The sequence below is a fragment of the Orcinus orca genome, chromosome 5 (genome assembly GCF_937001465.1).
Source record: "Orcinus orca chromosome 5, mOrcOrc1.1, whole genome shotgun sequence".
Classification (NCBI taxonomy): Eukaryota; Metazoa; Chordata; class Mammalia; order Artiodactyla; family Delphinidae; genus Orcinus; species Orcinus orca.
The window spans coordinates 101198240-101213382 of NC_064563.1; the positions used below are offsets into that span (position 1 = coordinate 101198240).

General features: G+C 39.5%; 1 protein-coding gene across 1 annotated transcript in view; it reads right to left on the reverse strand.

The window, feature by feature from the left end:
* Positions 1–14562, reverse strand: part of ADGRG7 (adhesion G protein-coupled receptor G7) — a 65442-nt gene extending 50880 nt beyond the window's left edge. The window contains 5 exon segments of the mRNA XM_033433306.2: positions 3321–3433; positions 6055–6210; positions 6544–6707; positions 9405–9512; positions 9626–14562. Coding sequence (XP_033289197.1) covers positions 3321–3433; positions 6055–6210; positions 6544–6707; positions 9405–9512; positions 9626–9812 — 728 coding nt within the window. The 5' untranslated portion in view covers positions 9813–14562.
* Between the last annotated feature and the right edge of the window lie 581 nt (positions 14563–15143).

Genomic DNA, 15143 nt, shown 5'->3' on the forward strand with positions numbered 1-15143 from the left:
CTTTTCATTCTTTTTTCTTTATTCTGCTCTGTGGTAGTAATTTCCACTATTTTATCTTCCACGCCACTTATCCGTTCTTCTGCCCCAGTTATTCTGCTATTGATTCCTTCTAGAGAATTTTTAGTTTCATTTATTGTGTTGCTCATCATTGTTTGTTTGCTCCTTAGGTCTTCTAGGTCCTTGTTAAACGTTTCTTTTATTTCCTCCATTCTATTTCCAAGATTTTGTATCATCTTTACTATCATTACTCTGACTTCTTTTTCAGGTAGACTGCCTATTTCCTCTTCATTTATTAGGGGTGATGGGTTTTTACCTTGCTCCTTCATCTGCTGTGTATTTCTCTGCCTTCTCATTTTGCTTAACTTACTGCATTTGGCGTCTCCTTTTCGCAGGCTGCATGTTCATAGTTCCCACTTTTTCCCCCCCAGTGGGTGAGGTTGGTTCAGTGGGTTTTGTAGGCTTCCTGGTGGAGGGGACCACTGCCTGTGTTCTGGTGGATGAGGCTAGATGTTGCCTTTCTGCTGGGCAGGACCACGTCCAGTGGTGTTGTGTGGGGTGTCTGTGACCTTATTGTGATTTTAGGCAGCCTCTTTGCTGATGGATGGGGTTGTGTTCCTGTCTTTCTGTTTGGTATGGGGTGTCAAGCACTGTAGCTTGCTGGTCATTGAGTGCAGCTGGGTCTTAGCACTGAGATGGAGATCTCTGGGAGAGCTTTCGCCATTTGGTATTAGGAGCGGCCTGGAGGTCTCTGGTGGTCCAATGTCCTGAACTCAGCTCTCCCACCTCAGATGCTCAGGCCTGACACCTGGCTGGAGCACCAAGACCCTGTCAGCTACACGGCTTAGAAGAAAAGGGAGAAATAAGGGGCTTCCCTGGTGGCGCACTGGTTAAGAATCCACCTGCCAATGCAGGGGACACAGGTTCGAGTACTGGCCCTGGAAGATCCCACATGCCGCAGAGCAACTAAGCCCATGTGCCACAACTACTGAGCCTGTGCTCTAGAGCCCACAAGCCACAACTACTGAGCCCATGAGCTACAACTACTGAGTCCATGAGCCACAACTACTGAGCCTGCATACCACAACTCCTGAGCCCATGTGCCTAGAGCCCGCGCTCCTCAACAATAGAAGACACCGCAATGAGAAGCCCGCGCACCACACCGAAGAGTAGCCAAAGAAGTGCACAGCAATGAAGAACCAAAGCAGCCAAAAATAAATAAATAAAATAAATTTCTAAAAAAATAAATAAAATAAATAAAATGGTTAATTTTATATCCTAAATTTAAGAAAAAAGAAAAGGGAGAAATAAAAAGAAAAAATATAAATAAATAAAATAAAGTTATTAAAATAAAAAAGTAATTTAAAAAAGAAAGAGAGGGCAATGAAACCAATAAACAAATCCACCAATAATAACAAGTGCTAAAAAGTATAATAATAATTTTAAAAAATGAAGGACAGAACCCTAGGACAAATGATAAAAGCAAAGCTATACAGACAAAATCACACAAAAAAGCATACACATACACACACACAAAAAGAGAAAAAGGAAAAAAAATATATATATATATAAAGGAAGAGAGCAACCAAATCAATAAACAAATCTACCAAGATAATAAGCTCTAAATACTAAACTAAGATAAACATAAAACCAGAAACAAATTAGATGCAGAAAGCAAACCCCAAGTCTACAGCTACTCCCAATGTCCACCGCCTCAATTTTGGGATGATTCGTTGTCTATTCATGTATTCCACAGATGCAGGGTACATCAAGTTGATTGTGGAGATTTAATCCACTGTTCCTGAGGCTGCTGGGAGAGATTTCCCTTTCTCTTCTTTGTTTGCACAGCTCCTGGGGTTCAGCTTTGGATTTGGCCCTGCCTGTGCATGTAGGTCACCTGAGGGTGTCTGTTCTTTGCTGAGATAGGACCGAGTTAAAGTAGCAGTTGATTAGGGGGCTGTGGCTAACTTAGACCAGGAGGAGGGAGGGGTACAGAATGTGGGGCAAGCCTGCAGCGACAGAGGGCAGCATGATGTTGCAACAGCCTGAGGCACACTGTATTCTCCCGGGGAAGTTGTCCCTGGATCATGGGACCCTGGCAGTGGCGGGCTGCACAGGCTCCCGGGAGGGGAGGTGTGAATAGTGATCTGTGCTTGCACACAGGCTTCTTGGTGGCTGCAGCAGCAGCCTTGGTGCTTCATGCCCGTCGCTGGTGCCCGCGCTGATAGCTATGGCACACGCCTGTCTCTGGAGCTCATTTAGGTGGTGCTCTGAATCCCCTCTCCTCGCGCACCCGGAAACAATGGTCTCTTGCCTCTTAAGCAGTTCCAGACTTTTTCCTGGACTCCCTCCCGGCTAGCTGTGGAGCACTAGCCCCCTTCAGGCTGTGCACCAACCAGCCCCAGTCCTCTCCCTGGGATCTGACTTCCGAAGCTGGAGCCTCAGCTCTCAGCCCCCATCTTCCCCAGACAAGCCTCTCAGGCTGGTGAGTGCTGGTCGGCACCGATCCTCTGTGCGGGAATCTCTCTGCTTTGCCCTCTGCATCCCCGTTGCTGCGCTCTCCCCTGTGGCTCCAAAGCTTCCCCCGCACCCACCCCCTGTCTCTGCCAGTCAAGGGGCTTCCTAGTGTGTGGAAACCTTTCCTCCTTCACAGTTCCCTCCCAGAGGTGCAGGTCCCATCTCTATTCTTTTGTCTCTGTTTTTTCATTTTTCCTTTGCCCTACCCAGATACATGGGGGAGTTTCTTGCCTTTGGGAAGTCTGAGGTCTTCTGCCAGCATTCAGTAGGTGTTCTGTAGGAGTTGTTCCACATGGAGATGTATTTTTGACGTATTTGGGGGGAGGAAGGTTATCTCCACCTCTCACTCCTCCGCCATCTTGAAGGTCCTCTCTCAAAATCTTTTTTAAAAGTTTTACCATTTGAAACCTTAATACAGTTTAAAATTTACTTTTATCCTCAAAAACTTGCTGATTAGCAACATTTCTCTCTTTGCCAATACAGATTGGCAGTATGCTTCTATTCAACACTAAGGAACTGTGGCATTGATGAACTATGGGACCACATTAATTTTATGTGACAAACTTGTAATTACATGGTATGTAATTTTCCTTCAAGGCACTTACCACAGTTTGTAAGTATACATTTATTTGTGTGTATGTCTCAGTCTCTCCAGGACTGAGTATCTTGTAAAATGAGTATGTTGAACTAAATCTGATTTTCTTTCCAGTTCCAAGAGACTGTATTCTAATGGGAATATGCTAAAAGGAAATGATATCAGGATAGCAATTTCTCTCATGAGAAGAGCCTTCTTCCCTTCAGGTTACCTGGTGCTGACCAGTAATATAATTGTGAGAGCCAGAGCAGCAATGGACAGTGCACATCCAAATGTGGAAAATACATCTAGTGATTCAGGATATTTATATTCCTTTTTGAAACTCTGGAAAGTAAGTTGACTCATTATTTTTAAATAACCATTCTGAAATATCTATGAAAGTCAACATCATAAAGAGATACACTGATTAAAGCAATCAGATATATTGATCAAAATAGCCAGATATGTCTTTTTTTATATAAAGCTGTGATATTTTTAAAGGAAACAAATCAACCCCTTATCTCTAAGCAGTTTACATGAAATAGAGGCTTAAGAACAGTTACCTAACTAATTCAGTTAGGGAAGACATATATACTATTCCTCAATGTCTAAAATCAAAGTTGTTTGTGTTAGATGTAAATTGGCTAGAGTTGCTTTATTTACCCATTAAATTATTTTTATGTGTAACTATAATCCAAGGGAAAATATGCATATCTAAGCTAATGTACTAAAAATAAAGTTGCAGAAATATTTTTATGGACATGGAAAGATATTCAAATGATCCTGTTCATTTTTCTTTGGAAAATGGGGTATAATTTTTATGTAGTATATCTATATCTACCCCAGCTTTTTAGTATGTAGTCATAGAAAAATATATTCCACATGAGTACGTACTCTTAGAAATCTGGAGAGGTAATAATGGCGGTCACTGGGTGGATAGGATATATATACATAATTATTTTTGCTTGTCTGTACTTTCTAATTTTTCAAATTGTTAAAATTAGAAAAGCTGAAAATGCTTATTTATAAAACATGAAAATAGTATAGAAACATAATTTTAAAAAGCACACGTTCCTCTTTACTGCCTCTACCCCACATCATACCCTACCTCTTGAAATCCTACTCTTCTCCAGAGATGACCTTTTTATAGGTGCTTACAAATATTATCTATGTCTCTTTGCACAAATAAACAGGGGTTTGTTAACATAATCAAATTATTTTCAAACTGCTATTTTAAGATATCATACACATTTTTCCATGTCAGTATATTTCTGTTGAGTAAGCAGACTCACTCTGTATGCAATGAGTATGTATTGCTTTAGTAGGGAAAAAATAAAAATAAAATAAACTTTGTTTTAAAAAATAATAAAACAGGGCTTCCCTGGTGGCACAGTGGCTGAGAGTCCACCTGCCAATGCAGGGGACACGGGTTCGTGCCCCGGTCCGGGAAAAACCCACATGCCGCGGAGCGGCTGGGCCCGTGAGCCATGGCCGCTGAGCCTGCGCGTCCGGAGCCTGTGCTCCACAACGGGAGAGGCCACAAGAGTGAGAGGCCCGCGTACCGCAAAAAAAAAATAATAATAACAAAACAAAAATTTCACATTACTTCCTATCTGCAGTATACTAAGTAGATGACAAAGAATCAGAGAATACATATATCTTCAGATCTTAGAAATCATCTATACACTCAGAGCCTATCTGCTCTTAAACTTTACATACAATTCTAATCAGCTTTTTTTTTTAATTTTGCAACCCAAAACTAATTACAAACATGAGTAGGTGGGCATTGAGGCAGATTCAGATATTAGTAAGAATAGCTGAAAGTCTGACTTAAAAAAAGGAGAAAAATAACTATGACAGTATAGTCTGTATCATTTAATATACAAAGCAATCTGAGCTTTACACAGCTATTCAATAATACTAATGATCTTAAGATATCAAAAAAGGTAAAATTTTATCTTTACATTTCTGATTGAGAAAGCAGATCTCTCTATAATGCAAGTTATAAAATAAATAGTCAAAATCAATTTTTAAATATTTGGTAAATAAAATAAGAAAACGATAGTTATCTCAAAAATATGTTAAAAACAAGGCTCTATAATTTGATATTCTATGTTGTACCAGTACGTTCTGGATCTCCATTGGCTTCTCAAATACGGGTACATCTTAGCTACTAGAAAATTAAAACATCTGCTTCTCTTTGGAAGAGTCATAGTGTTACTAGGCCCTTAGTAAGGGTAAGACACTCTACATCCCTCCCCATTCCACTGCATATAAAAACATTCCATCCAGTATATAAACAAACATTTTTGTTTTCACCAGAATAATAGGTTTCTGGAAATGAAACAAACAGAAGCCCGTCTTCCTAAAAAGGTCAGCCCAAGAAATCTCAGAGGTGTATAAACAGCTGCACACCAGAGCTGTTGCCAGTTACTTGTACGGGGTAGCACTGGAATGAAACAGCACACACGGAGGTATTATGGGACAAGTTGAATTAAAGAGCTTTTCCTCTTATATCTTCTGGCATAAACTTAGTAACTTAGATGATTACAATGGAAAAAGCTTTGGGTAACTGATGCAAACTGCCCACCCACAGCTATGTATGTACTGAACCTGTCTTCAGCACACAGCTATACAGCCTTACCTCTGGCTGTAGCAACTTCATGCTTCTGATATGTGAGTTAGTTGACTGGAGTCCGTCAGCTCCTCTTTTGCACATGGGCTCCCTTCTCATTATTAAATACACAGTACTGAACTCATCTATCAGGAGACTATATTGCAAAAAACTCTATTCTACTTGCCTTTACCAGCACTTCCATTTTTAGTCCTCTAACTCCTGTTTTTCCATTTAATCTGAGTTGAGTGTCTATGTAAACTAACCCCCCAAATTATCTCCAGTTAGTACATACCAAAATCGTATATAAGGAAATTCTTGTCAGGAAGGAGATTACCGTGTACACCCTTACCATCAATACCGCGAAGTTAGTAGTATGGTTGCAGCGGCAGCGCAAGAATCCATCAATGACTCCTTCTTTGTGACAGCCATGTGTGTCCCAATCCTTCAGGGAAAAATTCCAATAGTCACAGGCATAGGAATGAAGCTGGAATTCTTTTTCATTGTACTGTGAATTGATCAGACAATGGCAACTGATTTTTCAAAATGCTTAATTGGGTAGAAAAAATCAAATAGGCCAAGATAAGCATATGAGAAACCAATTAGATATGTACAAAGCATAGCATCTTCATTACAGATTGAGGAGAGGAAAAGGGATATAAAATTCAAAGTAGTTAATTTTGGGTTTAGCTAGTCTACAAAAATATGGATGGGGGAAGTTGAAGTGAATACTGTCAAAGAATTTTTCAAAGAGTTGTTCTGTGAATTTCTTTTGCCCAAACTGTCCCTGGTTTTGTAATCAAGAGTGGGCTGAATTATTTCTGTTAATAGGAAAACTCACCCTTGGACTAAAAAACATTTCAACAGAAGTGCTCTGATCTTCCACATTTTCATCAGTTTTGCTTGAGATAATTTTTTTATTAAAATGTGATTTAGCTATAAAAGTTTTTGATTGGAAAAGCTTGTTGTTTTGATACACTACAAAGCCACATGCCTTGGCATTAGCTGTGAGGGGGGAAAAGGACACTAAAATTAACAAATGAACCCTAGGGTAAGCAAGAAACAAAGTCCCATGCCATCACTGAACTGCATGACTGCTTAATACTTGGGTAAAGTACAGAAAACGTGGTTTGCTGGCTGCCTTTATTTAATTGCAGTACGTAATTAACATATATGATCTGTGGTTGGCTATTCCACCCTCATTAAGTTTTTTTCCTGAGATAAGATTCCTTATATTCTAAATGGAAACCATAATTCCTGCCTAATCCACCTGAAAAATAAAATTGGAAGGATATCATGTATAAAGTAAACATTCTTACTTTCTATGCAGTGAGACGGAGTAAACACGATGTGAAGGTAGCTCAAGACCACGTTGCTTCCCTCACTGATAAGACATCAAACAAGAAACAGCAGAGGGTGAACATCAGGACAGCTGTACCTAGAGGATTGCTCTGTGAGGTCTGTCTCCCATTCAGAAGGACTGAGCAGGGACCACTGTATTAAGAGACTGGAGCTCAAGTTGTGCATATCAGGGAAACAGCAGAGGGTGAACTCTGCTGTCTTTCACAAGTGAAAAACTTGTGTGTGTGTATTTGCATGTGTGTGTATATATATACGTGTGTGTGTATACACACACACACACACACACACACACACATATATGTATATTATATATACAAGGAAAACTAAAGCGCTGGTGGTGAGACCAGCCTAATCAGTCTTGTGCTTTGAGAGATAGGCAGGCAAGGCCCTGACAGCCCCCCAGATGTCCTCCACAGCCAGCCACTTTGCTCTGTCCTCATCTGGGAAATAAAGACATTGGCTTCTGAGGTGTTTTCATGGCACGTTAAGCCCACCAAATTGTTCCTCCTGGATACTAGGTGACAAAGTTAACCCTAAAAATGTAGTATGGCTTCTTTTTAATCTTATTTTTATAAAAGAGTGACATGCTTGATGTAAAATCCAAATCCATCCAAGTATATAGATTTAAAACATGAAATTCCCTACTCACCCATCTCCTCATTTCTACAGTATTCTGGTTATTTATTAGAAAATCATCTTTTCATCTAGATAATTAGATTCACTAGAATAAATTATATTTACCACTATCTTATAATTTTAAAAGAATCTCCATATCTCTAGACATAATCCTCCTTGATGTTTATTTATATTCTCTCTTTTCTTGATCAAATTTGTCAGAAGCTTGCATATTTTTCATTAGTCTTTCATGGAATCAAATTTTTATTTTGTTGATCAACTCTAGCATTTGTTAATTTCTGTTTTTATTAATTTCTGCCCTTTTTATTAATTCCTTCCTTCTAGATTTCTTTACAGTTATTTTAATTTTTATGCCTCTTTATCTGAATGATTATTTTTTAACAATTTCTTTTATTATCTAATGAATTTATTAAAGGATATACATTTTCCTTTAAATACATAAATTCAAGGTGTACTGAATACCTAAATACAAGCACAAACACTAAAAATATTCAGGAGAAAATATAGGAGACTAGCATGACTTTAGTAGAGCAATGAATTTTTTTTAAGTACCAATTACAGAAAAAAGATTGGTACATTGGACTGCATTATAAATTAAAATTTGAGTATGACAAAAGACATGAAAAACCAAGTAAAAGATAGCTATAGACTGGAGAGAAGATATTTGCAACTTCTACAACCAATAAAGAATTAGCCAATTAGAATTATATAACCAGTGAGAATCATGAACTTAGTCTTTCTAAAATATGTACTTTCCGGCACTGGATTTTCTTATTTGGGGAGAGAATAAAAGTAAATGTGTGTGTTTGGTTTGCTTATTGTAGTTGAATTAACCAATTTTTTTTTTAGACTCTGAAAAGTACAATGTATGGATACCACGGGGGAAAGAGTGGGGGTGGGAGGAATTGGGAGATTGGGATTGACACATATACGCTAGTGGTATTATGTATAAAATAGACAACTAATGAGAACATACTGTATAGCACAGGGAACTCTACTTAATGCACTGTGGTGACCTAAATGGGAAGGAAATCTAAAAAAGAGGGCATATATGTATATGTATAGCTGATTCATTTTGCTGTACAGCAGAAACTAATGCAACATTGTAAAGCAACTATACTCCAACAAAAATTAAGAAAAAAAAAAGAAAAGTACAAACATTTCAAGATAGACATAAGAATTTCTAAAGGGCCACATGCAAGATGATAAGGAGCTCATGGTGGGCACCATACTAGTAGAGATAACTGAAAATTGGTACTGCTAGATGATGACTGCATCAATTACATAAAATATCCCAAGGTCAGGTCTATAGGATGAATTTAAGCCTGTGAGTGCCATTCCACTAGTAAACACAGGCAAAGCTTACGACTGAGTATTTTTTAAATGTATTTTTAAATGTAAAACTGAACCACTTTAGCTAGATTTTTGTTGGAAAACAGATTTGCATCCATGGCCAGAGCATTTCAATTCTGCTACCCTCCAAAGGGTTTTTGCAAAGAAAGAGAGGAAAAAATAAAAAAAGAAATTATCTCTATGGCCTAGAATAGTAGACTTGACATTAACATAATTTGTCAGAACTCAAACATACTCAAACACAAATTATTCAGTGTGAAACAGTAAACATTATTTCTCGTTCAATGGATGTAAGTTATTAATTCCATGAATTGGAGTGCATTTTTTCATGTAACATAATTTAAGACCTGCTTTTCGTGGTGTTGAGCAAGATCTGAAGTTCAGCCTGTTCATTCAGATTCAGTTTGTCCACACTTGCATTTACAACTGTGGAACCAGAAACCAGAGAATCCCTAGTTCCTATGAGAAGGAAAAAAAGCAGAATTTCATAAAAGTCTACACTTTCACGAATAGAGCATTATCGGTAGCAGAATGCTCTCTGCTATTACAAGAACCTGAAACAAACAGCTCACCTTTCAGCACACTGAAGAGAACACCTGTAGATCCCACAGTGCCTTCTGAAGAGAAATTAACAGACTGTATTGCTATATTAGGTTCTACCACTGACGTGTTGGCCAAAGACAAGGAATAAGTTTCAATTTGCTCAATAAGCCTGCATAAAATAAAATGTAACAACATAATATTGTGGAGATTTGTCATAAAATCAGTTGTGTGTGTCCCACATTCCAGTAGAAAGGAATGACCACAGAATTCATGTGATCACAATATTGGCACAATTCCCTAAAAATATCTGACTTTCTTTACGAGAGTCTTACTTTGTTACATATACCTTTTTTTAAAGTTCTGGTGGACTCTTCCCACTGACATGTACCTTGGACACAGATGCCAGAAAGCTGGAATTCAAGAATGACAGATTTCCCAGTAGAAACAGTCTTTGTTATCCTGCTCTTCTCATAAAAGGATGGCGCTACCACCCTCCAATGACCAGGCATTTGATTCTTGTTTCTCCAGTGCTGAGACTCAATTTCCACTTATTCAACTTTCTCCTCTCACACAAACCCCTCGGGTTCCAAAGCATCTCTTATAAGTGTCGACTCCTGAGGTGACAGTTCATATGGAATTATGGAAGAGCAGATCTCTGAGCTCATTGCCTCGGCTATTAACTAAACTTTGCAGGTTTTCACACTGTTCTTTTCTACTTTGGATAAGTTAAAAGATAGATTAGATGGAAGGTGGGAGGGAGTGGGGGGAATCTGTTAATTTGGTGCTCTCCAAAGGTAAGTCATAAGACTGTTTCTTTTCCTGTTTCCTATAAAAAATATTTCCACTCTTTCTGTACTTGACAAAACAAAATGTCCCTATCTAAGATAACTGGTTCAATCTAGTTTTCCCAGAAATGAAAGAATTTCATTAATATGTAATTGTTCTTTATTCTAAATCTTTATTCCTGACACTAATATATCTTTTTTCTTCCCCAAGTGAGATTTTAAAAAGAATAAATTTTTAAATAATTTAAAAAACTTCATAAAAAGAATGTGATAGTCATTCATATGGAAACATTCAAGTCAACTTCTCTATTTCAAAAGTTTCCTTTCATAACACCATTTTCTGTAATTTTCAGCAATTCACACTATGCATTTCCCACTTGATGAATAGCAATCATACTCCAGAGCTGCTTTCGACAGGAGGAGTACCTAACAAAACTTCAATCTGCTAAGAACATAGTTCATACATTCATTCAACCAACAGTGTCTGTTGAGCACCCACTAAAAGGTCAGTACCTGTGAAACACTGGCGATACTAAGGGGAGCTCCTTCAGGCATTTGAAGGCTAAAGGGAAAAATGGGCCAGGTACATGGGGGTGTTTGCTGCTTTTAAAGGGCTGCCCTAGCCACAGCCACTTGTAAGACCTTTATTCCTTCCATATTATTCTTTCCTCCTCTTGTCGTAACTGATTGGATGATAGGTGGGTGCATGTCTCAGAGATCCCAATCAGGAGGCTGGCCATCAACCTAGTACAAATAACTAGAAGCAATCTGATTCTTTTCCCTAGGAATCTTCCATTTAGTGCAGCAGTTATATCAGAAAGCCTGGCTTTCAAGGGGACCAGAGAGGTCATTAGAGTCAGCCCTCCGTATCCGCGGGTTTCGTTTCCGTGGTTAGTTGAATTTGCTAATGTGGAACCCCACGCAGATACGGATAGCCAACTACACCATTTTATATAAGGGACTTGAGCATCCGGGCATTTTGGTTTCCGTGGGGAGCCGGGGAGGTAAGAGAGGGGACGGTCCTGGAACCAATCCCCCACGGATACTGAGGGAGAATTGCATATCATTGTAAGGACAAATACAAATTAAAAATGAGAGGTTTAATTCTTCCTGTGGAAAATAAGGGAAGAAATTTCCCTCCCCTCCTTTTTCTTTGAGCATTTACTTTAGAAAACTTGCAGGCACTTTCTCTTCTCTTTGAAATGTAAATAAATCCTTTTGAAAACTAGATTGGCATTTTGTCAAAGACCTAGGAATGTCTTTCTCAGGGACCTGGGAACCATCTCTTTGAAATGGAAACATCGAGGGAGCTAGCTAGTGCCCCTATCTCCCAGTTTCTGTGGGAGAGTAGTAGCCTAACTTCGGTGGGTGGGCACCTTGCTCCAAGTTGCAAAACTACCTCCTTTCATAAAGATATGAAAGGTTTGTTCTTCCTCTGGATAAAGTCAATTAGCTAACACAAAAGGTCACCTCAATTACCCAGTTAACTTAGGATAAACTGTGTGTGGCAAATAGTGCTGTCGAGTTCTCTTAACTGAGGACTAGTTATTATTTATCTGAAAACATGTATGTAACAGGTTGTATCTGCTTGCCTACCTAAAGAGGTCAGATTCCCTTCTTCTTCCCAGTCTATTAAGGGTTTGTCTGTCATGTTCGTCACATTCTGGTTTAATGCCTGTGCAATAATTAAAGTGTTTTCTTTCTCTACTACCTTTGTGGAGAGGATTTCTGGGTTGGGAGAAGATTTTGTTTTTAATTTTACTTCCCCAACATGAAAGGGTTAAATTATGAGAGAGCAGAAACTATAAATAAAGATGAGACATACATGTTTACTGAGTCATGTTAATGATAAACACAGCTGCTAACCTATTTTTCCAAGATTTAATATGGATAAGTCCAGTATTATGCTAGCGATTTACATACATTATCTCATTTGAGCCTTACAAGAATCCTGCTGAAGCGAGTCCCAAAATCACTCCCATATTACACTGAAGAATCTGAGGCTCTTTGGAGAGATATGGAGTAATTTGGACTAAATCATGTAGCTACCAAAAAGCAATGCGAAGATTTGAATCCAGAACCGTCTGATTTCAACAGCCACTGCCATTACATTCTCCCACAGGGAAGACCCAAAACTGCTCTACTGAGAGCTTCAAAGCTGCCTTGGAAGCCCTGCCATCCCCCTGGTCCAGCACCCACAGGGCCCAGCTGTATTATGATCCTGTTCCTAGGTTCCCAGGAGATTCCATATGCCTCTTTACAGTAGCTCTCTTTTGGTTAAGATAACTTGATCAGCTGCCTTGTAAGCAAAGAAAGCTGGCTAGAACAGAAATGCAAACAGAAATGTGCAATGGAAATGTTCAAGGTAGTCAGTATTAGCAGTTTTATGTTCCCAAAGTTAGGTAAACAAGGACAACTAGGAGCTTGAACGTAACAGCAAAGTTTCAAGGTTATGGATCAGTCTTTACAGCAAGTGTTCAAAATGGAGAAATAAGGTCTTAGATTCACTGATTGAGTCAGATGCCTTTACCAGCAGAGACTCTGCCCTGGCTGGGCCCACTTCAACACCCTGCCTCCTCCCAGTTTAGAACAAGAGAATGCATGGAAGGATGCTGGAGAACTCTGCCGTGACAACGTGCGATGAATGAAGCTGGAGTGAGTTCTTTCCTCCCTGTCACTCTCCTCTGTTTCACTCTCACCCTGTCCACTTCTCCCCATATGTGTAGAAGGGGAGTTCGGTAGCTTAGAGACACAGAAAGGAAACTGTAGATGAAAGAAGGGGAAAGTCAGAGTGAGATTTACCATTTAGGCTGGTGCCTATCAGGAGACCTTGCACATTGGTCTCAGTTCAGCGGATGGAGTTTGGAAAGGAAGAGTTGCCCCAAGTAATAACTAATTTCCTTCCAGGGGAGAGAGGAGAGAGAGAGAGATTACCTCTGTTGGCAGCTCACCAAGAGTGTTCTCCTGAGGAGAGCTAAGAGCTTGCTGACACGATCTTAGGGCTCGAGATTGAGGCGAAAGCCTTATTTACATGAATAAAGACCTGAGTCCACAAGGGTTTACATAAAAGATCACCTGGGAGAGGGTAAACTGATAGCCCATCATTAGATAAATAAGTAGACTAGAAATTCAGAGTGGGAGGAAGGAAGGACTGAGTGTGGTTATACCATTTCATATTTCAACGCATCCTATATTGAAACTTTTTATTTATCCTCTAAACACCTTCTTCTATGCCATTTGGACTTTACACATAAATCACACATAATTGTTTTCTTTTTTCTCCATGCCTTAAGCCAGTAAAATTCATAACTGTTTATTAATGGGACAGTGTTTTCATCTATCTCATGATCTGTGACTTTCTCAGCCAAATCCCACAATGGCTCTTTCCTCAGCCTTCTCAGCAAAAACATCCACTCCTCTCCTTTGCCTCCAGCAAGACTGCAAACACAGAACCTCCAGCTCTGAAGGGAGTTCACTGAACATAGACTCTGGACCAACTTCAAGAAAAATGGGAGTGTTCACACTCCCAGTGAGAAGGATCCAGACTCCTAGAGAAATCTGAAGCCATAAAATACACCAGTTCAATTGTTTATAACACCTCTACCATCATCTCTCAGAATTATAATCTTGTCAATGTTCTGTTTCAGGCATTTGCACTTTTTCTACTTTGAGGACTCAACACTAAATAGGTACTGGTTATAATATTAGAGAACTGAGAACTACTAGGAATTTCTCCTAAGGAAATAATAGGTCATGCGAACAAAGATTATGTACAAGAATGAAATACCAAAAGACTTGAAGCTATCTAAATGTCCAGCAGCAGAGAACTGCTTAAATGATAGCTGACTCATATCATGCAGTTATCTAAAATTTATGATGTAGATGCATAAGTATTTATATTAAAAAGATGTTTACAAAGTATTAAAGTGACAAAAACAAGTTATAAATTAAAAGAGTATGTAGGGCTTCCCTGGTGGCACAGTGGTTGAAAGTCCGCCTGCCGATGCAGGGGACGCGGGTTCGTGCCCCAGTCCGGGAAGATCCCACATGCCGTGGAGCGGCTGGGCCCGTGAGCCATGGCCGCTGAGCCTGCGCGTCCGGAGCCTGTGCTCCGCAGCGGGAGAGGCCACAGCAGTGAGAGGCCCGCGTACCGCAAAAAAAAACCACAAAAAAACAAAAAACCATAATAGTTACTCAGAAAAGAAAAATACATAACCAAATGAAAGATGTGATTCTCTTGTCCCAAAAAAAGTAATATCTTTCAAGCAAGTATGATGTCCCTTGATGGCTATATTACTGACATTTTTATGCTTCCTGATTCAACAGCACAGTTATTTTTTGTAGCCGTATCTGTTTTGTAAATTATAAAGAAATATTTAAGACACAAAAAACATATAAAAATTATGACGGTAGGACTTCCCTGGTGGTGCAGTGGTTAAGAATCCGCCTGGGCTTCCCTGGTGGCGCAGTGGTTGAGAATCTGCCTGCTAATTCAGGGGACACAGGTTCGAGCCCTGGTCTGGGAGGATCCCACATGCTGTGGAGCAACAAGGCCTGTGAGCCACAACTACTGAGCCTGTGCGTCTGGAGCCTGTGCTCCGCAACAAAAGAGGCCACGATAGTGAGAGGCCCGCGCACCATGATGAAGAGTGGCCCCCGCTTGCCACAACTAGAGAAAACCCTTGCACAGAAACGAAGACCCAACACAGCAAAAATTAATTAATTAATTAATTAATTCCTACCCCCCAATATCTTCTTTTAA